A 25,227-nucleotide genomic window follows, 5' to 3' on the forward strand; every position below is an offset into this window, starting at 1 on the left:
GGTTTGGTGAAAAATTTGTGCGTTTAGGCCAGGGTTCGTCTTCGTGTGGAAGGGGCCTTAGGGTTTTAGCGGCCTCTGACTGTTTGTTCTTTTCCCGCCTTGCATCAGCTCTGACCAACAGTTTTTATATTCTGACAAAAAGTGTCCCCAGAGCATGAAGCTGCCTCTGCCATGCTTACCCCCTGAGAGTGTTGCGTTCAAGCACATGGCTCGAGGAGTATGAATACGTTTGTATCTAACTGTGGTTTGAAAACATTCAAATATCTAACAGAAAAATACTGGACCCTGCGTACCAGGTTCAGGAATTTTACAGTTCTATAATTGCATACTGGGAATGTTATCTAGATGAACAGATATGACACATTCCCAATCATTTGGTTTTTGTTTTTTTTTTTAGCAACAAAGGTCTTTAAGTACACTGATGTTTCAGGCACAAAAAAAGTAAAATAGTCTGGGAACTTTAAGCACGTGAATGAGTGTGAGACAAATGTGTCTTCTAACGTATCATACCTTGTTACCAAGGCAGCGCCAAGCCCCATAGCTTAGAGGGCGGTCCATGGCCAAACCACAAGCAAATGACCTCTCTGCACAGCGCCTCGTCTGCTACCTGTGTTTCCGACGACGCATGATTTGCAGTGAAATACCTCTGCTTTGAATATATTTGACTAGTTTTGGATACATCATTCATGAAAAGCAGATTCAAACCATCTCTCACAAAACATCCACCTGCAATCTCCACTGGATCATGTTAAGAAGTGGCATAGAAAGAAGAGCGAAAATATACTACTGTTTGATTATTCAATCTGTCAATCTGAGATGTTAAACAAGTACGTGGTGTAATTTATCAATCTGAGTCTGACTAGATTGAGTCATTTCTGAAGCAATTCCTACATCGCTTTCAATAGTAGTTTTCTTTATGTTTCTTAGTCTTACAATCTATTTTCAGATCAGATTGAATGTGAGCGTCAGCTAAAGATTGTGAAACTATGAGTTATTAATAGAATCAGATATTTATGAAAGCATTTCTACTGACAAGCAATGTAAGAAATACATTTCCAGACATCACAACTCAACCAGTTAAGTTAAGCTTTTGAAGACCTGTTCAAACTTTCAAAAAAACCTTCTGATGAGTTAAAATAAAGGGGAGGAGAGTTTAAGAGTCCTTAAGGTCGCTGCTCCGACACTTATTCAAGTCTGCTGGCACAGCAGGCAACACAATGGGATTTTCCTTCCAAGCATCCTAACATGTCAATTACGCCTCGCTTGCTTTCATTCCAGCCATCCAGAAACCCAAGGGTGTCCAGATCACTCTGGGTCAGTTGTTAGTGTACTCAGCCATGAAAGGAAAGTCATGGCAGATAGGGACTCTCAGTGACAAAAAAGGCATAAAAAAAGGAAATTTGCAGGCAGGCAGGCAGGTGATATTGACAAGAATGACACACCAGTTTTCCCAAAACAGTCTCACTTTTGCCCAGATGATCAATCCAAGTGATACAGTTGGCTTGTTTGGGTTGAAACTTCGTGCTCCCTGATGAGTTATTAGATTCCCAGCCAGAAAAGGTGTCTGCCACTCTTAGGAGTATTAGAGCTGTTCATCGTCCCAGCTAGTCAGTCAGAGAGAAACATGACCGGAGGCGACGCATAATATCTTCACATTAATCTTTGAGTAAGAAAACTTCTACTGTTCTTTAAAAGGAGAAGACATTTTTCACACCTCGTCTAAGAAAATTATTCAAAGCTATTCAACCACAAAAATGCACTGAGAAATCAAACAAATAATAGCCATGCACAAGAAATAAAAAGTCATTTAAATAACAGATTCACATGATTAATTACGGCTCCTAAGATCCACCTGTGCTCTTATGGTATGAATTTATAGATTATTTTGAAATTTTCTCCTGTCTATGTCAAATATCTTCATTGTTTTACTTAAATTTAAACTCTATCTTTAATCATCTTATCGATTTTTGATAAATCATTCTTGTTTTAAGCACTTGGGTCATTTTTGTAGGAGCTTTATAAATGAAGTTGGCATGGCTAGGCTTTGCTAATAATGAAACTATTTAAGCTATCAAGATATCTACAAAAAACAAGTCTGTTTGCACACCACACCAAAACTCTTTAAATGCATAAAATCATTCTCAGAAGGTGACATTCTGTGCACAACCTGGGAGACCTAAGTGGATTAAATGTCACACCTTGAGAGGGTTGTATATATGCAACAGGACAAACAGAGATGAGCTAATCTAGACAGCAACCCAAGTTTTCCCTGACCTCTGATCAGCTGGTAAATGCAGCAAGAACACAAATGCAGTCTGATTCTTTACATTGTTTTGCATGTGTGCAGCAACATTACTCGTTCTCCTTGCCCTCCCCTTCTTTTTCAACCTCAAGCTCTTTTTTTTTTTTTTGCTGCCTCCCTCCCTCCTTTTCTCTGAAATTCTGAAAGCGAGCCCCAGGCAGGCAGGGCCACAGAGTGCTCTTTGTGAAAGGGGGAAAAAGGCCGCTCTGATCCAAGGGGGAAGTGGCTACTGTGGGGGCTGACCTCTGCATTGTGCGAGGGGGCCTGGTTCCCTGCCCCTGCTAAAATACACTCACACACACAGACAGATCCCTCCTAATGCCCTGAGCCTTTTGTGGTGAAGGGTCAAGTACACATAGGAGCACACCCTCCTCACACACACACACACACACACACACACATCATTCACACACATACCCTGCAGGAAGCAGAGGACAATAGGTCCTGGGCTCTGCAGCGTTCTATGTTTCCTTACAAAGCCCTCGTGTGTTCCTGAAGAAGACACTGACTGATTAGCGAGAGGAGATGGTGGTCTGGGCTGGTTGTGAGGAAGGAAGGCATCAAAATGAAAAAGTGAGATGAGAAGGGATGAATGAAGAAGGAAGTGGCAGGATGGCTGTTTTTGACAGCTGCATGTTGACAGGCGCTCGGACAGTTTCTTTAATGGAGGGTAAAATGACAGATAGAGGCAGACCATTCATCTGTTCTCAGAGAAGAAAAAAAAAACATACTGCAGATAAAAACAGATGTTTCATCTCCGACTCGTCTATAACAACACGTATTCGAGCAACGGCGTTTCCTACCTGTCGGCCGTCTGCCCTCCACTGGCCGTTGCTGGTCTTTGTGGGGGCAATGGTGACTACGGGAGGGTTGGTCGGCACACTGTGGCCCCTGCTTTGACCCAAGAGGGGCCCTAATGAGCCCCGCTTAGGGGTAGCAACCGGCGAGGGGTGGCTGGCGCCTGGTGAAGGCACCGGAGACGATTCACCGCTGAGGGCAGAGACTGGGAGGCAAGGAGAAAATCAAATCATTTCAGAATAAAACTGAATTAATCTTTATGAGTGAGATGACACGTGGGTCCAACATGAAGGAGAAGTGGGAAGGAAGAAAAGCCGTAAAAGATGACAGGAATTTCTTGAAAAAGGCTGGGGTGTAATGTTGTGAAGGGAGGTGTTAAATATGATAAAGAGAGAGTGTAACAGTAACTAGCATTACTCTGTTCCTGTAACACCATGGACAGAGGGGGAGGGAGATGGAGGAGGGAGAGGAAGTACAGCAATGACTTCCTATAATTGACTGTAATTAGATTGTCATAATTAGGAGATTAATGGAAAGCAATGAAGGAAAAGACAGAAAGAGAGAGGTCAGGGTAGGTCAGTTCTTATTCAACACCTTCATTAGGACATGAGTGAACTAAGTGAGCACAGAAACACAAGCGATAAAGTAATTGACATTATCAGACATTATCACCAAACTCAACAACTTGATCATGTCATTAAGGAAATTCAAAACAAAGTCATAGAAAGAACTAAATGTTTGAAAAGTTATTTAAAATAAAGTATTAACTATGATATTTTGAGAATATTGGTGGTTAATCCACTCTAAAAGAGCAGGAGAGAGAGCGAGACTTTCAGTGAATAACAGGAAGGCTGGATGTGTTATACCAAATTGGGTCTTTATACTTAAACTGAAATATAGAATGCTAAAGGCTATGAAATCTAAACTTATTATTATCATTATTATTTTTTTGTCTTTATATATTGAAAATTTTTAAAAACACATATAGCAAAAATATTTACACAGTTTCTGATCAAATAACTGACTTAATATAATAACACATTCTGAATCCCGTTAGTTTATTTTTCTATAGTTCTTAAATAGGCAAATTAGCCAAGTTAAACCACGCATATAAAATTAGTGCAACTTCATTCAAGCTTAACTGCCAGAATCAAACTCAACCTGTGGTCCTTACACTTCTGGCCCATCTCAGATTTATTTAGGCAACCAGAAAACCTCTTACCTCTAGGATCTTCGGCCTGCTTGGCCAGTTTACGTAGAGCGGCAGCAAATCCGGAGTTTGCAGACTGGACAGCAGTGTTCCCATTGGTTAGAGGACTGAGGGGACTGACTGTGGCTGTGGTGCGAGTTGCTGTGGAGATCATTCCTAATGATGGTGATTTATTGGACTCATGGTTCATACCTGAGGGAAAAAAAAGAGAAGGAGCTTTAATACATTGTGAACCACAGAAAACTGTAGTCAGCAAAGACACAGGATCCCTCTGTCAGCTTGGGACTAGATTCCTAGGATCTTTGTTATAAAAAGAAAATCTTTTTTTAATCAGAAAAACAAACTAAATGACTAAAGTGAAGGTGACAAATATGTAGGAGTTTGTGTTTCAATGTCTGGTCATGAGTGCAGCTCCAGTATAGATAGAGTGGAGAGAGTAGAGCTGTGTCAAATAGAGCGCTGACCCTAATAGCAAATCACACACATGAGCGCACACATGTCCATTTCCTCAAGGGAGCCAGCCGACACATCTTAGGAACCTACACACGCACGCCTTATTATGAAGGGATCTGTTTTTACACCCTGACACACAGACGCACCTCCGCAGACATAAAATCATAACTAATATGACATCAATCAAGTGGACAGTGGGGGGCGGTGAGGGGCCAACATGGCTGGAGCAAACCTTGTCTTCTTCATCTATACCCACACTGACCCACTCATGTTAATTACAGCTGGAACCCCCCCAGTAATACCATCAACACCGCCCCTCTGCCGGCTTCCACCATGACCTCATTACAAACACACAAACACCTTTAAAGGACACACACACACACACACACACACACATGAAAAAAAAAAACCACAAGATGAACAAACAAAGAGCAAAAGCAGCAAACGCACTCATGAAATATTCATATGAGCACACTGAACATGATTATTGAGTGCTCTGCTCCATTCCACTGACAATGTTGGTGAGCCTGGAGGACAGGCAGGTGTCAGGGCCTCAGAGTATCAGAGACCTTCATATTTCCTGACGCCTGGATGCATCCTGGTCTCTACCTTTTGACACGCAGAGCAAATGATCCACAGAAAACAAATAAATGGAGGAAGAGCTGAATGCCTGAGCACCGAGGACATAAAGCGGAGACGAAACCAGAGATTTTAGCTAATTAATCTGGAAATACTTTGTTGGTGATGTATGCTTTCATGTCACTTAACTTAAATGATCTCACTCTGTAATCTATGTGTCTCCTCTAAGGGTAATGACATGTTAAAAAGAAAAGAGGAAGAGGCAAAGAGAGTGAAAGCTCAGATCCTGATAAGCTGAGTGTGTGTGTGTGTGCATCTCTGTCTCTGCTGAGCCCAGCAGTCAAGGGAGAGATGATAAGACACTTTCTATCGACTCCTTCTCCCTCCCTCCTCTTCTCTTCTCCCCACACTCTCACTCTTTTCCTCCTTTGTCTCCTCTCCTCTTCTTTCGTGTTTATCTCAGCATACTTCAGCTTGTTTAACAAAAGCCAGCGCTCATGATCTCCATCCTGCTCCTATTTAAAACACCCTTTTCCTCAGAGACTGCTCCCTCTGATGTTCCAGTCATTCCCCCCCAGCACTTGCACTAAAAGTGTGCACATGCACATAATTCAGACATGCAAACACTCACCACTGCCTGCCGCTCACTGATCTCCTCCTGCTTGTCGTCTTTCTGCTCCTGTGTGAGACTCTTTTACTCTCCCCCCCTTCTCAGCCTTGCAGCTGCTACGTGGTCACGTGACCTCTTTTCTATCTAACCTCTCCTCCTCCTCCTCCTCCTCCTCCTCCTGCCCTCCCTCCCTCTCAATCTCTCACCCCATCCACTCCATCCAACCTCAAACTCCATGCTTTTCTGACACTTCACCTATCTTTCCATTTTCTGCTCTCAAAGTGATGTTTATGCTTTCTTTCCTCCTTCTTTCAGCCTTTGACTCTCACTTCAAGAGGGGGAAGAGTGGCGCCAGCACTGATGGTGGTTTTTTTTGCAGGGGGGGTGGCTGAGTAGGAGGAAGAGGTGGAGGTTGGGGGTGATGACGGAGACGGAGGGTGTGTGATCTGAGCTGTGTGTGTGTGGCAGTTTTAACCCTCCATCTATCACTCTGTCTCTATGCTTTAGTCAGCTATCTGCCTTGGGACTCCAGAGGGGGGGCACTTAGGTGGGAATCTGGGGTGGGCATATAGGGGGTTTACAGAAACCTTTCACCCCTCACCTCTGACCACTGACCCCCTCAGGAGGAGAGAAACGGAGAGGAGGGAGGTGAAAGCTTAAGTGCAAATTAAGATGTTTACTGGAATCTTCTTTGAAATGATGGGTCCTATGACTTTTTTTTTTTTCCTAAAATCACTTTAAAATAACTGTTTTTGTTTGTTTTTTCATAAACCGGTGTGGTTCCATCATCACGTAATTAAAACAGAAAAACTGAAAAACAGTAGAATTTAACTGTTATCTCAAAAGGATTTTTGAATCTAAATAGGAAATAGTTATGATATAAAGACAAATGTATGTTTTATAAGTAAGAAACAAATTTAGTGTTTCATGTTAATTAACAATTATTTTGTTTTTTGTTGGATAAAAAGATGATAAATGTAGGGTGGAGCTTTTTTTTGTTTGTTTGTTTATGAAAATATTTCTAAACTCGCAATAGCTGCGTAGCCAGAACATTTTTAAGGGTGGCTCAAAACTGATAAAATAAACCAATTCAGCAAATAAACCAATTCAGGGTCAATCTACATTAATTAAGGTGTACCAAAAGGATAAAAAACGAGTAAAACATTTGTATTTTCCAATGACAGGCTAGATTCTCATAAAGCCCATGCTATAAGATTATACACATATCTTTACATCTATACTGCCTAAACTGACTTCCTATGGTTCTGCATATTATACTATATTAAACATCCATTTTGTGGTTCTTTAATTACAAAGAAGACTCCTAAAGTACCTGCAGACATGTAACTTTCCCTTCTTCACAATTATACACAGAAGCTATTTCTAAAAAAAGAGCATTAACTTTGTTTTTGTCTTCTTTAATGTTATTATATTGATGTGAAAAATTAAGGTTTATTCTAATAGTTTTTGCTAACAGTGGCAATACAAGGTAACAACAACAACACGATACAATTGGGGGCAAAGGAAAAATACGACCTCCAAGTAGGAGAAGCATGCACTATTGAGCAGTAAATACTAAGAAAACACTTTGTTTGACATGGTTACATATTTATTTTTTTAAAAACTGCAATTTTAAGGTCAAAGGAGTCAAGACTTAGAAACCAAGGCCTTAAAGATAAAGTTAAAGTTTGATGTTAGAGATAAAAGGGCTCCACCAGGACCATTTATTCACAGAATTCAACATTTGGCATAAATGTGTTTTTTCTGCAATATAAAGTCGATAACGCCTTTTCTAGGACTTTAAAGACTTTTTATGCATTTCAGAGATTAAAATATATGATTTGGAACCTTTTTCCCCGATACATAGTTACAGTTACAACATAAACACAAAAAAAAATGCACATCTTCAGTAAGGGAAAGATTGATCAGTGACTAGACTCTATAAAGCTGATAAAAATACATACTGATACTCGCTTGTCTTACTATGATTATTTAACCTAGCCACTATATGAGCTTAGCAGTGATGAAATTCCCTCTGGTTAGGGTGGCTATGATGTGACTCTGTCATACATGTTAAAACTTATAAGTCAAAATAATTGAAACGTTATCAACACAGGAAATAAGAGATGGGCCATTAGTCTCCATGTGTCTTGTTATCTAAACAGTAAAGAGACCAAAGCTCATAACTTTAAGCTCTTCAGTCAACCACAACGTTAAACCACTAGCAGGTAAAGGAAGTAAAACTGATCTATTTACAAAAAAATGACATTTTTAGCAAGTTTAGACTAAATTCTTTTCACACACGCACTTGCACCTTGTGAAGTTTGTCCTGAATCCAGGTGCTTCTATGAAATCTGAAAATGAAAAAGTCTTTTTCACAGTTACAGTATCTGTGTCATTGGTTTCCTGGTGCACAGCTGCTTAGCAGAAGGGAAGCATCAAGGGTTTGGTTTTGGTTGCTCCTTTCAAATGAAACTTTAGCACCTAATCATGAAACTCATTTAAACTAAATCAAAAACTACAAAGTAGTTGGCTTGGATTATTTTATATGACAGGCCACTGCAAAACAGTATATAATCTGTGCAAAAATAAAATAAAAGTTTCCAAATAAAAATCTGAAGTGTGCAACATGCATTTCTATTCAGCCCTCTTTAAACTTTAAGCAGCACAACTTTTTAACCTTCAGAAGTCGTTAAATTATCTCAAGGTTTATTAAAGAACATTAACCCACAAACAGCAACATAAGGTGCAATGAAGCTGCCAGGCAGGTCAGGGATAGAGTTTTGAAGTCATTTGAAAAACCAGGGTGAGCTAATAAAATAATAATAGGAAGAATTAATGTGTGCTGTTTACCACAAGCCATGTGGAGGACATGGAGAATATAGTAAACATGTGAAAAAAGAGGCTCAATGGAAAAAAATGGTGATGCATGATATACACAGCAGAATTATAGCGATGCTTTTCTTTATGAGAAACCGTAAAGCCAATGAAAGTTAAGGGGAAGATGGCTAAAGCAAAGTGCAGAAAGATCATGACAGAAAAACTTTAGATGCTGCAAAAGTATTAAACCAGAAGCTTGAAAACCAATGTTCACAGAAGCCCTTCTTTGAGATGTTCTACAATCAGTCAAAATTTCAGCTCCTCGTGGTGCAAAGCTGGTAAAGACATACCACACCTTAGACGAATAGTAACTGTAACTGCAGCAAAATGTGGTTCCAACAAATATCAACTAACTGCTCTGATGAGTTATACAGAATCTCAACAAGATGGAATGAAGTTTTTTGTTTATATGTGATGAAATGAAATTCAAGGAATGTGAATTATTGCTAATGTACCAATTGCTGGCTGTATCCTCTATTTTCTCTGGACTGTTTACCCATAATCCAAGAGAAAACGAAACCTCTGGTGTTGCTAAACTTTACCCTAGAAGCTCCACAAATGAGCAAATCTTTCCTCACCTTTGCCAAAATGGAAATGGCATCCTGGTGGGGCTCTATGCATCCACAAACACACCCGCCTACGCCATCGAATTCAGCTCGGCATGATGTAAGCGATGCGGGACATGTCAGGGCCTGTGTCTTTAGCGCCTCTCTTTCTGCATCGCTCACTTTCTCATCTTCTACTGCTGTTCCCTCATGCAAAAAATAAATAAATAAGAAAAAAGAAAACAGGCTGGACTCCAGGGGATGGGGAGGACAGCAGGGGGAGGACCTGCTCTGCCCAGTCAGCTCATTAAAAAAAGTGAATATGCGTGCGTGGAGGCAGGTAGGGTACATTAGTGTGGAAAAAAGAGGTAGTAACACCACCATGTCTGAATGTGTGTGTGTGTTCCTGACTATGTCAACACTTAGACATTAAATTGATTACCCTCAGTTGTGTTTGTGAAGAGTTGCCTGATGTAAAGAGCGGTAATCAGCCTGCAAACAGACACACACACACAATGAAAATATGCTCTAGTTAAACTTTTAAGACTTGTGTTTCTGGAGTTGATACTAATCACAACAATGGCTCATGTGGCTGCCACAATAGCTGGCAGACTTTTTCAAATTCCCCAACACACACAGGGCAGAGAGAGAGAGTAAGGAAAAGTAGCCAAATGTTTTACAGCCTCTTAAACTTGTCTGTAATAGCAGTCAGAGTGGCGTCAACACAGCAGTCTCTGGGGTTCCTCCAGGGGCTGCTAAATGGCTTTAGTAGCTGCAGTCACTCTGCAGCTTGCACAGAAACACTTAACACATCCTTACAACCCATAAACAACCATCGCACACACATACCGAGATTCCTGCACACTCAAAAGGATAACGTCCACTTAACAATTCAGCAAACAACCATGCAGCTGAAGACACAGACATAAAGTAATGCATGCACGCTGTCCAACAATTAGCTGACTCAGGATTTAGGCGTTTCTTGTTTTTTTTTTTGTATGCGTCTGAAAACATATGCATGTGTGACCCCTGGGGACCAAACAGCCAGCGTGCATTTATAGTTCTGGAATAAATGGAGCAGAAAAACCACATACTGTAATAACCAACAGGCCCAGTAAGGAGAGAGGCAGAAGCAGCAGCAGAGGAATCAAACTACTACTGAACAATCTATAAGTAGGCAATAAAACGTATGCTAGAAGTAAACAAAAAAAGGTCATTATTCCTTCACTTCTCTATATTCTCCCCCCCTTTCTACTCTTCCTGGCTGCAGGGCAACGTTCCACTTTCAGTGACCCACTCCCCGGTTCATCTAATCAGTGTACTTGTCTATGAGCATCTTGTCACTTGCAATCAGATGTAGGGCCAAGACATAGATAGCAGTAGCTCAGAACAGCTCACACTTTTCTTTATCTGTCAGTGCCATCTTTTCTTCTGCCTCATCATTTCCTTCCCTCCATTCTGTGAAACCACTCCGTCTCCACCAGCATTTGCCCCCCGTTTATCTGTTGTCGATCTCCTCTCCAATCTGAGGCCTCCCTGATAGGAAAGTGATGCAAAAAGTTGGGACAGTCTGAGGTGAGCTACAGTACTCTCACTCTGCCTTTGTGACTCCAGCCTATGGAGAGCTTTGTTGTACTTATCTGTATTCCAAACTATATGTGTGTTTGTTGGGGGTGGGTGGGTGCGTCAGACAGTTAAACAGCCTCAGCTCTCCAGGTGTTGACATCACTGCGGCTAGGCCCCGACCATCTGAACAAACAGGCACGATGTGTGCTGACACACAGATAGCAGATGCACCCAAACTTCACCTCCGTAGCAGGTGCTGGGTGGGTGCAAAGTACAGTGTATACCTGAGATGTGTGGTATTACCAAAAAAACGTAAGAGAGTTATAACTGGACTGATTAAAGGATTACATAATCTTCATTGTTTTGTTAATCGACAGATTAAGGCGAAGAAGTGCAGTTTTAGCAGCTGTTCCATCCACCACTTTTCTTTTTTAACTCATTCTAACTGCTTGTCCTATGAGCTGCAGAACAATACCAGATGGCCTTGAAATCAGGTCAAGTGCTAAGGATTAGTAATCCTTTTCTGGATTAATCATCAGAAAAAATTAAAGGACAAGTAAGTAAGATTTTGCCTCTTTTTAAAACTTTTTTTTTAAAATCCTAGTATTGCCAACGCTTTCAAATTACCATTTTTACATAATTCTTTACATTTTTGGGAGAGAACAACACAGGGTAGTCCAAAATTAGGGCATAGGAGGAAAATGACATGATGAAATAATCTTGAAATTTAAATGTATGGCGTAACAACAAACTCACCAACACAATAATGACCTCATAAACTGTCAGACTGCAGGAAAAAAAAGACCCTTAATCGGAAAATAAGCCAAGAGGAGCTACAGTCATATTTTTTTTGGTAGGAGAAACTTTTTCTGTGAATCGTTGGTAACACACCTCCCTAATCTGATATTTGTGGAAGAGTCGCTAAAAGAAAACTTAGTTAAAAAGTCCTGCTTAGTCCTGCCAGACGCCATTATGGCGACACAACAAACATGGAAGCAAACATGTAGGAAGGTGCACTGGACAGGGGAAATCTTAAATAAGCTTGTTAGCACACATGACAGTATTTGCAGAAAAAAAAACTAACACTTCATGTCAACCGGAACGCAACATCCTCATCCTGAACGTGTCACATTCCTAAAAGGCAGTTTATTGGCAGCATCTTCATAGAAAAGTTGGCTAAATCTTATGCGAGCATGGATAAAACAAATAATGTCAAAAACTAAGGAACAGATGTAAAAGGTATCTAAAAACACAACATTAATGTGGAAATTGTTCTTCCAGAGGAACAACAATGCCAAAACAAATGGCAAGAGGAATTATGAAAAGGTTTAAAATATAGAATAATCCTGTGTTTGAATGACCCTTTGGAAAGACTAGAAATGTATGGTTTCTATCTTTCACACTTAACACTCAACTCTTTACAAGTTGCATGACAATCAAAAAGCAGTAGTGATAGATTATGTTCATAATTTATCTCAAAAGGATATGAATTAAAAGAAAAATATCATTAAACACTAAATCATTTTGTAAGGTGAGGAAATAAAGACAGTGGGGTGAATCTGAAGCCTTAGGTTTACAGCTACTATATGAGAGGGAGGTAATTAAAGAGATTGGAGGTTTACACAGTAACCCCTGCTGAGCAGCTGGTCTATGGCAGGTCAGGAGCAGCACATGGTGCCTGGTCTGTGTATGCATGTGTGTGTATGTGTGTGTGTGTGTATGTGTGTGCTGAGCTCCACCTGCGGGCTGTATACACACACACACACACACACCCCCCAACACACACACAAAGGCTATGGGATCCGCTTGACTGCTGCTGATGCACCCGCCGGCATCTATCTCATCCAAACAATACAGTTGCTGTTAAAGGTCCCGGATTAAAGAGCAACTCTTCTGTCTCCCAGGGATGCTGGGAGAAAAACCATCAGGAGGGAATCTACAGGCCAACACACACAAAGTTTATTTATATACTCCTCAGTTTACCATGAGCAAACAGGTGCGGTGTTTAATCACTGACGAGTTTGACAAGAACAAGAAAACACAACAAGAAGGGAACCACAAACAGTTTATAAGCCTGAATCTCTCTGCTGTGTCAAGTCAAGCAGAGTTAACTGGCTCTGACAGGAAGTGTATCACTCATACTTTAAAATAAGAGCTTTATATAGACCAATAGGATCAGAGTTGGATGACTTGTTTTGGAAAAACAATACCTGAGCTTGGCTGCCATATTGTGAGTGGTGTTCTGACCCGTAATTGCATTGTTAAACGCTGGGATTTCCTAATAGAAGATAATCGTAATGTTATTTTATTTAGCTGTTTTTTTTGTCTATCATAATGACATATGTTCATTATAAGAAAAGCAATTAACAAAAACATAGAAGCTGTATCTGAACAGCCTATCAAAATAATAACCTATATGGAACAGAATTACATTAAAATGCACATAAACGTATCATGTGTAACTAATTTGATTATTATTAAAACAGAAAGTATCAAAAGGGTGATATTTCAAACGAAAAAGACAGCCATGTCATTGAAATGCTTTATCTTTCAACAAAATGCCACTCAAAATATGGCGGCGCCGTCATCAGCGTACTCCTGCAGCTTCTATTTTAAAACGTCTATGCTTTACAGACCGGTGTAGTCTTATTTGAAAACCAGAAACCAGAAGTTGTTTTATGTCCCCTGACTTTACTCTGTCCATCAAGCTGAACCAGTTTGATAACAAACTGCTGGCTGGTTTAATAACGCTATCTTTCAACCTGAAATAGCTCATGATTCACTTAAAACAGCACAGGCTGAAAAAGAAGAATAAACTGAGGCTGATATTGCAGAATCATCAGACATATGAACAAAACAGACTGTTAAAGAGGGTCAGAAAGTTTGATCTGCTTCAATAAAGAGCAGAGCTTCAGAAGAAATGACGCAAATGATGAGGTCATTAATCAAACAATGTCCCAGGCGCTCCACTAATTACCAAACAAACAATGACATTTGGGTTGAAGGAAGAAGAGGAAAAACAAAAAAACTAAACTCACCACCTCATTGGAAGAAAAACACGCGATTTGTGTGCATTGCGTAAATAAATGGCGAGTCTGCGCTGCGACGCAATGTTTGATCCGTGGGACCACTGCGTGTGCAGCACACACGGTGTGGGGATGTGGGAAAAAGAAGGGCAACTCATTAACTATCCTTAGTGAGGGAGAGAAGGGAGGGAGAGAGAGAGAAGAGGGAGGGAGGAAGGAGGAGGAGGAGGAGAGTGAGCACCTGCTCCACTGATGCTCCCTGGAGAGATGGAGGGATGTGGGGATGGAAGATGTGAGCCCAGACTGCAGATCCCTCACAGCCTGGACATGTTTACTGTCTGCTGGAGACAATCAGGTCTGTTCCAGGCAGCTCCTCCTGCTGTTTCCGCCGCTTCAGAGAGCTACTAACAGCCATATTTAACTAATTAGCAATAATACCAGGAACAGGCTGCTAATAGTTACCCTTATCCAGGGCAGAAATATAAGGATTTAGGCTCTGCTGAAATGTTATGAGGTATGAAATTAAACTGAATATAACAGCTTTTGATGTATTATATAGCTTTCTCCACTGAGTGCCAAGGTCCAGGCTCTCTAGGGAACTTGGTAATAATACAAAAAACATTCATCCTTTATTATCTCAGCCCAATGTTTTCTGTATTTTCTTTGTAGTCGGTCTAAAGGGATGCTCCCAATATGTAAGCCAAAGCTGCAGGGTGATCAGGAATGGTCTGCAGAGGTGATTTAACTCCTCTTTAAAAGCAGAACACTAAATCAAGGATGATCACACCATTTAGGGAAAACAAAGCAGAAAAAACCAAGAGTAATGTGAAATAAGGTTCAGGCAATGGAGCAGGTTGTCCATTAATCGTAAGGTTGGCAGATTGTGTGCATATCCATATACATAACAGCCCCCGGGAAAGACATCTGGATGAGTAAAGCACTTTGTGCAGCTTAAAAAAGTTTTGTTAAAACATATTATATAAGCACTAACCATCCATTATTAAAATTTAAACCAAAACAAGGGTATTTTATAATGAAAACTATCCGTCTACATTTACAGCCTTGGTAAACAAACGAAATAAGTACTGAGGGGCAAAAAGTGGCATTATGGTAGAGCAAGCACAACATATGCAGAAGCTATTAGTCCCAACAAAGTCTCTCCTGGTTCAACACGCAACTACACAACCTTTTGGTCTGACTACCTCTTTAATAAGCAATAAATAGGAGGGCAGCTACCAGTTAAAGCAGGAACAGTTCAGTTCCCAATGACCAGAAAATCTGTTTCTCTTTTTGCCATTTTCTTTATTAAAAAAAGTAGCCCTGGTAGAGAGGATAAGAATAAGAATAACCCAGCAATTTCAGGGGCTACCTGTTTATAAAGCACACATTGGAGATTTACCACTTTAACCGTGATGTATGTCTGAGCATCTGACTTGTGTAAAATATTCAAAGCAACCTGAGCTATCATGTAAATATGTAGCTGATTTTTTCCCCCCACAGGTAAAATATTACAAAGTCACCTTAAGGGCATACGGCTTTAAACGGCAGGTTTCCAGATTGAGGAACATTGGAAATTATTCATATTTATTTTAACTGTCAAGCTGAAATCAAACCAGATGATTTGTCTTCAGACTGTTTTTATGTAAAAAAAAAAAAAAAAAAGTTTCAAATAAAGTATAATAACCTGTCTGTGCCCTGCAGCTGTCATGCAGCTAACATATCTAAGCTCAAGGTCTCAAACCAGCTGATCGCAGGGTTTTCTGGATAGTTAAATGATGCAAAATAAGCAAAATTTGCAGCCGTTTGTGTGTTAAATATATTTATATCAACACCAACTGTCAAACAAAGTAAAAAAAAACAAAAAACAAAAACAAAGCAAACACTATTCCTGGGTCTCAGCTGAAAAAAACAACTTATAAAAGCAGAAATGCTGTCTGTAAAACATGCACAGAACTTTTACAGAGAACTTATTGCTGCAGAGAACAGATAAGAAAAAGAGGCAAAGGAATCTGTTGATGACAATTTCAGTGTTTTTATAGAATTGATTTGTTATTTAATTTTCAAGAGAATTTATGTAATCCAAACCAATTTATCAGATCAAAAGGCAAAAAAAAGGTCATCTTAGTTGTAACATGTGAATTAGGGTTTACAGTTGTGCTTCTTACATTATCAGATTTTTACCCACACTAACCATGGACATCACATAGATTTTTAATTAAATTTTTTTATTTGAGGTGATCTTTTTCAGAGTAGAGCAATTATACAGCCAACAGCTTCCATTAAATTTAAAAGTAAGAACTGGGTGTACATTTTTCATTTATTATAATTATTCTCTAATTCACGATAGTGCAGCCTAATATATTTGCATAAAGAAAAACTAATATTTAGGTAAATTAACATGTAGTTAATGCAGCCATGCTGGGCACTTTATCACCCTTTGTCATCTAATTAGTGGGTTTCTGATCTTACACTGGTGCTTTTTAGCAACAGGCTCCTGGTTTTGATTTCTGACATGGACTCTGCATGTTCTCTCCAGATGCTCCAGCTTTCCTGCTCAGTCCAGAAGAATTACCGGTCTCTAACATATTCTTAGAAGTGAGTGTTTGCATGGTGTTTGCCCTGAAAGCACAGGGAGTGTTTATAAGGAGTTTTCAGGTTTGAAAGCAGATCTGTTCAGGAAGTCCTTTAAGGTAGAATTAAGTCACATTTTAGCCACCTTTGTGTTTAAAAGGTGGCTAAAATGTGGGTTGAAGTGAATCTGCCTTCACTGCATTTTTGTCCTTATTAAGTTACCCCATATGAGCTAAGGTTTGTAAGGGTACAGTCATGTTGAGCATTGAGTAGATGATGTAGCAATTACAGATTATCAAAGGGACTTGTGCAGGATTTTGAAAAAAATCCTGCACTCTGGGTTATTCTTGAAAAAAATAATAACCCAGAGACCTTTCTGGTGAAGTATGTTATATTTGGAAATTTACACACACTGGACAAATAGTGTCACACACAAGATCCTGCACTTCATCCAAGTATAGTTTTCTTTAGTAGCAGATTAACTTGAAGATTAAGCATACACATCAAAGCATTGCAAGTAACCAACTGCTATCAGGAAATTTAAAGCTTCCTGACACTGATTTTATTTATCACTGTGTATTTTGCCCTGCTATAATAAAAAAGGACAGGAATAAGCTTAGAGTGGGGCTTTACTCTGTGGGTTTATGATGATTTTATGAGACGACTGACCATTCCAAACATCTTTTCTTTTTCATAGCAATTGGCTCATCTGTCTTTCTGTCATCTGAAAATCTTGTTATCTCATTCTGATTATTTTTTTTTTAAGGCATCCAATAATTTTAGTTATGCTGAAATTATTGTAGTGTATTATAGACATGAACACTATTGGTTCATTAGTTGTTCTTTAGCGAACTCCCTTTGACCAGAACATGACGGTTTGGGTTAGATAGCAGTAACTTAGACACACTTGATGTTCCAACAGGGCAATTCTCCAAACATACTTCTTTTTCCTTAAGAGGATAAACCAGCTTTCAAAATTACCCAATGTTTTAGCAGAGTAAAGCTAATACTTCAAATCTAAACAGGCTGTCAGTTGTCAGGCATGGTGTTGGCTGCATAATGCTTAAAAGTGTTTTGGGTCCAAGTGGAAGTAGTGGATAAGAAGGATGTGCCTTAAAAAAGGAAGTTATAACAAATGACGTCACAATGCTCCCGGGAGGATCCAGATCTGAAAAGGCTCATACAGATAACATCATCATCCATTCTTATCCCTGGACGATGCACAAACTAAAAGGTTTATTGGGGATCAAAGGTGTTTTGGTAGAATTCTTGCCCTCAATTTTATAAGTTGACCGGTAAGGGCAGCTGGTCTGAAGGGAGGTGGCATGGGGCAGCTGTTAATGTTTTCAGTCTTCTTAACATGGTGTTAAAGTGTAAAATAAAGAGCTGTCTGTGTACGGGGATTAAGGATCCTTGTACCTTACTATGAGTTTATATAAAGTTCTCATCAACACTGCATCAACTCCATTATAAACATTATTTTATTTTGCTCAAGGAAAGTGATCACTGCTAAATTAATGTGACTTTATAATATACGGCTATTCCTAGATAACAGGAGACCTTAAAAACCTGCTGTCAGGTGTTTAAATAGGCAGACATCTTCAGTGGCATCCTTCTGTCATTGTGTGCAGTAAGTTCTCTCAGCCTGCCTGCTTGATTTAGTCTAATTTTTCAACATCTCCCCAGGGCCATTGCTGCCTGTTTCTTTCCTGATTGTTCATCCCTTCATCTCATCATCTCTCTCTTCATGTCTCCCAAGCAGCTGCTGCTTCACTTTGCTGCTACTTAACAGCTGTTTTGCATCAGTTTGTGCTTCAGAGTGTAGATTTCTGCCTTGTCCGTCCTTCTGGTCTCTGATTTCTTTCACTCTCTCTTTCACTCCTTTTTTCCCACTTGCTTTTTTTTCTCTCAAAATAACAGCCTCAATGAAGGAATACCATGTTAGTATGCATACAAGAATAACTCTAGGAAATAATTGACATAGATTAAAAGCCCCCTACTTTTATATTTCCTTAGCTTTGGAAACACCGAGTTAAAGAAGAAGAGCAGGCAAAGGAAAGGAAAAATGTGAGGCTCCCCTTTAATCCTGAAATCTCCCTCTCTGTGTTTTATACTCAGACCCACACAGGAGAAAAGAGGGGGAGTGAGCGTGTGTGTTTGTGTCTGCAGAGACCCGTGCAGCCTGACATGATTTATGGTTTGGCTGTGCACTGCAGGCAGACACTCTTGGTTTTCTCTGAGGTGGGTGTCTCACCTCCATCCTTTGTGACCCGTACAGGTTGTATATCTCTCCGAGTGTGCGTGTTTGCCAGAAGGCACAATAGAGGAAGATAAAGGGTATTATATGCATGTGCAGGTGCATGAACCTCTCAGCTGAAAAGGTGTCCATGTTTGTGTAGAGAGTGTGTGCGTGTGTGTGTGTGGGGGGGGTGCGTGTCTGTGTGTCTGTGTGTGGGTGGGAGGGGGGGTTAAAACTCAGAGAGGCGCAGGTTATGCTTATCGAGGTGACTGTACGATCCCCCATTAAGCAGCATGTTAAGGAGGCCAAGCACAGAGGCCGTTATGAACTCAACCAGTAATAGCTGCAGGAATCTCACCGCCTCTGGAGACCTGGTCATTAGCCTGGTCCTCTCTCATAAAGCCCTCTATCCATCACACATGCAACCACACACACATACACACCCCCATTTGTATGCAGACGCAGCCATACACACACACGCACACACAAAAACACAAGCACATCCACTTCCTATTCATTCCTGCTAGAGGAGGGAATAATGCTGCAGATATAAGAACAATCCACCAAGACATCCACAGATGCCTTTGAAAAAGGGATTCACGTGAACACACACGCAGATACACACACTGACGCTCATTTACAAAAGCAGCGAAGCATAATATCAGCCTTGAACCCGAACCCTTGATTATTTAAATGTATTCCTCCTCCTTTTCCCCTCAGTGAGACGCTGAAACCTCCTGTTAGCTGTGGTCAGGTAGGAGATTACAAACAGAAACACTTCAACATATGATGCTGCTGCGTGGCTGGACAAGTAATATAAACGAAACCAAATCCATCCTCTGAGCTTTTAGTCCTACTCTCACATAAACATGTCTACATACACGCCTCTCAACGCTTGAATGTTTACCTATAGAAGATAGAGCGATGTGAAAGCGACTCTAGAGGATTTTTATTGGTCTATTTAGGTCCTGCCAAAGCATTTCATTTAACTCCAGACTTTGATCACTCAATCCAAAACATGTATTTTCCTCTTATTTATATTTTTAGCTCTTTAGAGGTGGACTTGCGAGTGTGTTTGGGATCGTTGTCCATCTGCATAATGAAAAAGCCCTTAACCACAAACTGATGGGTTAACATTGTTCTTCTGCAAAAACAGTCCCCAACCTTCACACTAACACCACCATGTTTCACTGACTGAATGACATGCAATGCTTGTTTATCATTAGTTATAGTTGAGGTATCACTTTCAATAGATTCCACTTTAGTCTCTCAAATCTACCAAAAAAAAAAAAAGAACCATTCAATTAGAGATGAGGTTTAGTGTTCTGTTTGGTAAGCAGAGGTTATTGCCATGGAACTATCACACAGAGGCTGTTTTTTCCCAGTCTTGTTTAAGATGTTTCTCTATATTGTGAGGTTTTAAGCAGCCTTGGAGAAAAATGTGATAGGATGTCCACTTCCTGAAAGATTCTCCACTGTCCCATGTTGTCTCTATTTGTAGATATTGGTTCTCACTGGGGTTCCCTGGAATGACCGTGTATAACCCATCACAGATCTCAGTGATTTTGTTTCTCATGTATTTTTTTCAACACTGGGGACAGGTTAGTTTGGATAGGTTTTTTTTATTTAATAAATGCATTTGTCTTACGTTATATTTTGTATTTACCCAGAAAGTATGTGATAATCTGAGACATTTAACAGCCACAAAAAAGGCAGAAATTAAAGAAATATGGTAAACAGGGACTACTTTTTTAACAGACGACCTAAAGAGATGGTATGGGTTAAACCAAAGCTATTCCATGGATCTAAAAGTTAATTTTCTTTTAGTTTTCACCCCTCTCTATTAGCTTCATGCACTGGTATAAACTTATCTGGACTTATGCTTAATGAGGACGACAGGAGCGTTATTTCAGTTAAGATATAAACTCCTTATTCTCTTCTTCAAAGTTCCCAGTCCATCCCTTTAATGCTAATTCGGTCCTAAATAGAAACTGCGTTTTGCCTGTCCTGAGGCACGGACACAGACACATGTATAATGGCACCTTCAACATCACTTATGACCCCCCACAAGCACAAACACACATAGGATGGAGTCACTATGCTTGTAAAAGCTTAACATCTACACTTATATCTACAAACATTCCTTTCTTAAAAGTCAGGAACTGTGGTTTTGTAAAAAGTCCCTCTAACCCACACAGGCATACAGTAACTAAACCCACAGAGGGAGTCCTGAGAGGAGAGACACCTAAGGGAGGGAGACACTCTGGTAAAGGTAATACTGGAGTCAGTCACTCTCTCCTCAGGCAGAACACACACTGGAAACACGCACACATGCATATGACGACACACACACAGCACTGTAAAGATAAGCCCTAATCCTGTTTATTACCTCCTCCCTCTCTTCACTCTCGCTCTCTTTTTCATTTTATCTCCCTCTGTTTTCTCTGTCTTTCCTCTTCAAGCTTGTTTTAGCCACACACACACGCTCACACACATATTTTGTGCATTGCCAGTTTACCCCTGTGATGTTTGCTGGCCTGAGGCTGAGACGAGGAAACAGGGGAGGGGAGCGTTGATGTGTGCTGCTCTCTTCCAGCTCTGGCTCTGCTCACGTCCTGCAGAGAGAATTACCTTCCCTTTGTCTGCGTGAAGGGGCGGCTGCCTTCGCCATCTGTGCAGCGGATACAGCGGCGGGCATGTGTGAGGTTGAGTGTGTGTCTATGTGTGCGCACCATGTGGGTATGTGTGTGCCTCTATGCTGATGCATTTCTGTAATCTGTGACCATGAACCCATCTTGAAAAATCTGTTGTGCTTAAGAGTAAGGGGGTCAGGGGATCACTACCCTCACACTTTAAGTAAAGGAGATGATAGCACAGACAAAAATCTCCTCGTAAAGTTTATTTGCTGTGGAGATGCTAATCCAATTGTCTCCTTTTTCTTGCAGTCCTTCTTATCAACTTTTTCCCATCTTTCTTCCTTCTTTGCTCCCTCCCATCTCTTCATCCCTTCCTTGTCCACCTCTTTTACCCTCAGTCTCCTTCCCGTCTCTCTTCACATGGGTGGCAGGGAGAAGCAGCAGCTTGCTTTGGTCAGGGCCAATTATTTACATAATTATGATCTCACACTTAACCACATGATCCCTTACCTGGGCGTGGGCAATTAAAGCCTTCGTTATTATGCAGATTATGCAAATATAGGCAGGGGCGAGACAAGTTTGCATGTGAGTAAACGTGTGCTCTGTGAAGGCGCTTATGTGCTGAAGGTTACTGACTGTATATGTTCAACAGCATGAGAGAGCAGAGGAGTTTTTTTCTTGTTTTATTTTACTTGATGACTGGAGTTTGTGTTTTTGTCAAACTTACTTTACTCCGCCATAATTGATTAATTAACTGCCTTTATACGCAACCAATAAGCCAGAATTTGTTAACAACTGTTTTTGCAGTTGTTTAACATCCCAAAAACGTTGTTCCTCCTTCCATGGCTCTTCTGATCACCTACAATATGCTAAGTTTTTATGCTAAAAGAACATTTTTGCAATGAGGTTATTCTTGTAATATGTGTAATTTGTTTTCCGTAGATGTAAGGTTTTGCAGAGGGTTTATGTCATGATTCCTGAAGTAGATGGACCCTAATTTGGAACAGATGACTTAAAGGAGAGAGTTTATTATAAAATGTCCCACAACAAGCCAGGAATCAGAATGAGGAGAACTAGAAAATATCTAACAGGAAATAATAAGACAACTGGTGCACAGAGAAACCAGCCTGAAGGACTCAGATAATGGAGAAAACGAGAATCTGGCTAAGAGGTGAAACTAACAGACGTTTAACTACTGGGTGGGTGGATGAGTGGCATTAGAAAAAGATGAGGCTAGAAATAAGAATGTAGAGAAGGTTGGGAAGGAAAACAAGGTAGGGTGACTAATTTACATGGAAAATAACACACAGCCAAATAAACAGGAAACATGGGCGTATATGTAAACAAAAAAGCTAAAGAGTGACGCAACCATTCAATTTAAAAATACAAAAAGCAGAACACAATACAAAGACCTATAGAAAATACAACAAAATGGGCCATCTCTTAAATACCCTCAGCAACGGTAATACACAATCCAAAATGATCCACTAGCAAAATGTTATAATTCCATAACACTTTTATGGATTATTTTTGTGTCTAAGGTATTAGAGGGTGCATTTTGTTTTCTTTCATTTGTTATACTCAAAATTTAACATGGTTGGATCTGGTTTATATTTTCTATGCTTGATGTTGATTTTATTGTTTTTGAAACTTGATAAAAACCTGATTTTGTTAGTTCATCTTTAAAGTCATGCTCTCTGCTTTTTCAATGAGTAGATGCAATCAACTTGTTTTCCTTAGATAGAAAACTTTCACTCAATTTGACTGTATGATCTTGTGAACTGTTAAGTACCCTGAGATGACATGTGTTATCATTTGTATCTGGAATTGACAAGAGTTTTACCTTCTTTATTCTATTGATTTAGCACATAGGTTGAAGCAGGAGTAAAATAAACCACATAAAGTTAAGAAAATGATACAACCTATGTGAAAAAAAGAAGGAAATGAAAAGACATAGGAAATGTATTTAAAAAAAATGACTCTGTAATGAGAATCTTGTTAATTTATTTACCTATTCCATATTATATGTTTCATGTTGCACAATTACACCATAAAAAAATCCTAGTTTGTGAACTCCTTCACTAACAATGGCAATAAACCTGATTCTGATTCTGATTCTAATCTCATGAATAAAGTTTAAGTTCTAGTCATAATTTAACAATGTGAGAAATACTCTGATGTGCTTCCTGAACATGCAAATGGAGGAAGTCAGAAGCAAGCAAAGATCTGCTTTAAAGGTTACACTATCATAGAGGTTTATCTTGATGTATTATTTTCTTTTTGTCAGGGTTTGGTGGAAGTTGATTGAGGATTCAAATGCAGAGATGAGGGAGGCAGAGATGAGTTCTTGCAGGTTTAATGGAATCAAAAAGACAACAGAAACAATATCCAAGATCCAAAATACAGGAAACCTATAAATCAGGAGACGTCAGGGGAAAACACACACAAGGAGCTAAGTATGCAACAAGAAATCAGCAATGATGAACTGCAGAAGAGGTGCATATAGGGATATATAGACAGAACAAATAATGCGCTAATGAGCTGATATGGAACAGGTGTGGTTAGAAGTAACTAGAAGGGGACTATGGGAAAGAGACTGGCACAAGGGGGCAACAGAGAGTAACTCAAGACATGCAACACATTTTAAATATAACACAGAATGCAAAAGAAAAGTCTTTGACAAACAAAACAGAATGACACAAATAACTGAAAACTCAAAAAGAAGTCCAAAAGGGGACAACCATAACACTTTTGTGTTTGTAAAGGCGGCCTTCCTTCTTCAGACATTAATCTGGCATTTTCTGTTTTTCTTCTCATTCTGCCATCTGCTCATTATTGTATGTCAAATTACTTATTACAGTTCTACCATGGGTGTAGGTGCATGTCATGCCTGTGCAAGTGTGAGTGTGTGGTTCAAAGAGAGCGAGCTACCAGTTGTTGCTGTTATGACCTCAGGTCAAAACCTGCTGGCATTAATCCATATCTCCAACAGCCCAGTGCGCACACAGCTTAAATGTGTGAGGGGGTGTGTGTGTATGAAATCTAAGTTTTTTTTTTTGCATGCTCTAAATGAATGTAAACATTTCACAGTGAGCATAATCTGATGCACGAGTGTATTTCCTGCTCTTACTGCCTGTTCATTTTGTTAGGGAGCCCTCTGTTAATTAAGAGCTCATTAGTAACACCAGCTTTTTTACCAATTAGGGCTAGCTTGCTTTCAGTAGTTTGTTTTCCATTTGAAAAAACAAGAATTCTGTTTTATTCATTAGTTTTTTACTCCTACAGCATTAATGGTATGATTTACACTGTCTGAATTATGGATTATTTTATTCATTTCAGGATTTGTACTGTTCTTTTCACAATGAAAAGTCACCCAGCTGCCACATGATATGAATGTGTTTTTATTTTTTATATTTCCTCCATGTTATGAAGCTGTTGTCATGGTCCTTTATTCATCTCATTAATAACAGCGCCCTTGAGGTGGAGCACTGTGACCCTTTTCTCATCGCTGGTGAGCACAAGCACGCACACGATGGCACAAGGAAATGCATACGAACACACAATCACCAGCACAGGGAGATCCTGATAGTAGCTCCCTTTGGGGCAGCACCTGTCCCAGCTTCCCAGGTGGGAGGGTCAACACACGTATGCAGAGAGGAATTATGTCTGAGTGTGCAGATGTTAAAACGCTGAGCACATGCAGTAAATTATGTCATATTTAACTCTTAGAGGTCCTTTCAAATCTAAACTTATTTTAAAGAATATATATATATATATATATATATATATATATATATATATATATATATATA

The 25,227-nt window shown here is 39.8% G+C and overlaps 1 protein-coding gene across 4 annotated transcripts in view; it reads right to left on the reverse strand.

Annotated features, from left to right (window-relative positions):
* Positions 1-25,227, reverse strand: part of LOC107104104 (genetic suppressor element 1-like) — a 43,284-nt gene that overhangs the window by 12,962 nt on the left and 5,095 nt on the right. For 2 of the 4 annotated variants that reach the window (XM_015404029.1, XM_015404023.1), the window contains exons 2-3: positions 4,323-4,502; positions 3,106-3,305 (exon numbers count right to left, since the gene is read on the reverse strand). In XM_015404029.1, coding sequence (XP_015259515.1) covers positions 3,106-3,305; positions 4,323-4,502 — 380 coding nt within the window. Of the gene's footprint in view, positions 1-3,105; positions 3,306-4,322; positions 4,503-5,973; positions 6,111-13,981; positions 14,111-25,227 lie in introns of those variants that run through there. The other 2 variants (XM_015404036.1, XM_015404043.1) reach the window with 2 other exon arrangements.

The sequence above is a fragment of the Cyprinodon variegatus genome, unplaced genomic scaffold, assembly GCF_000732505.1.
Source record: "Cyprinodon variegatus isolate N-32 unplaced genomic scaffold, C_variegatus-1.0 Scaffold35, whole genome shotgun sequence".
Classification (NCBI taxonomy): domain Eukaryota; kingdom Metazoa; phylum Chordata; class Actinopteri; order Cyprinodontiformes; family Cyprinodontidae; genus Cyprinodon; species Cyprinodon variegatus.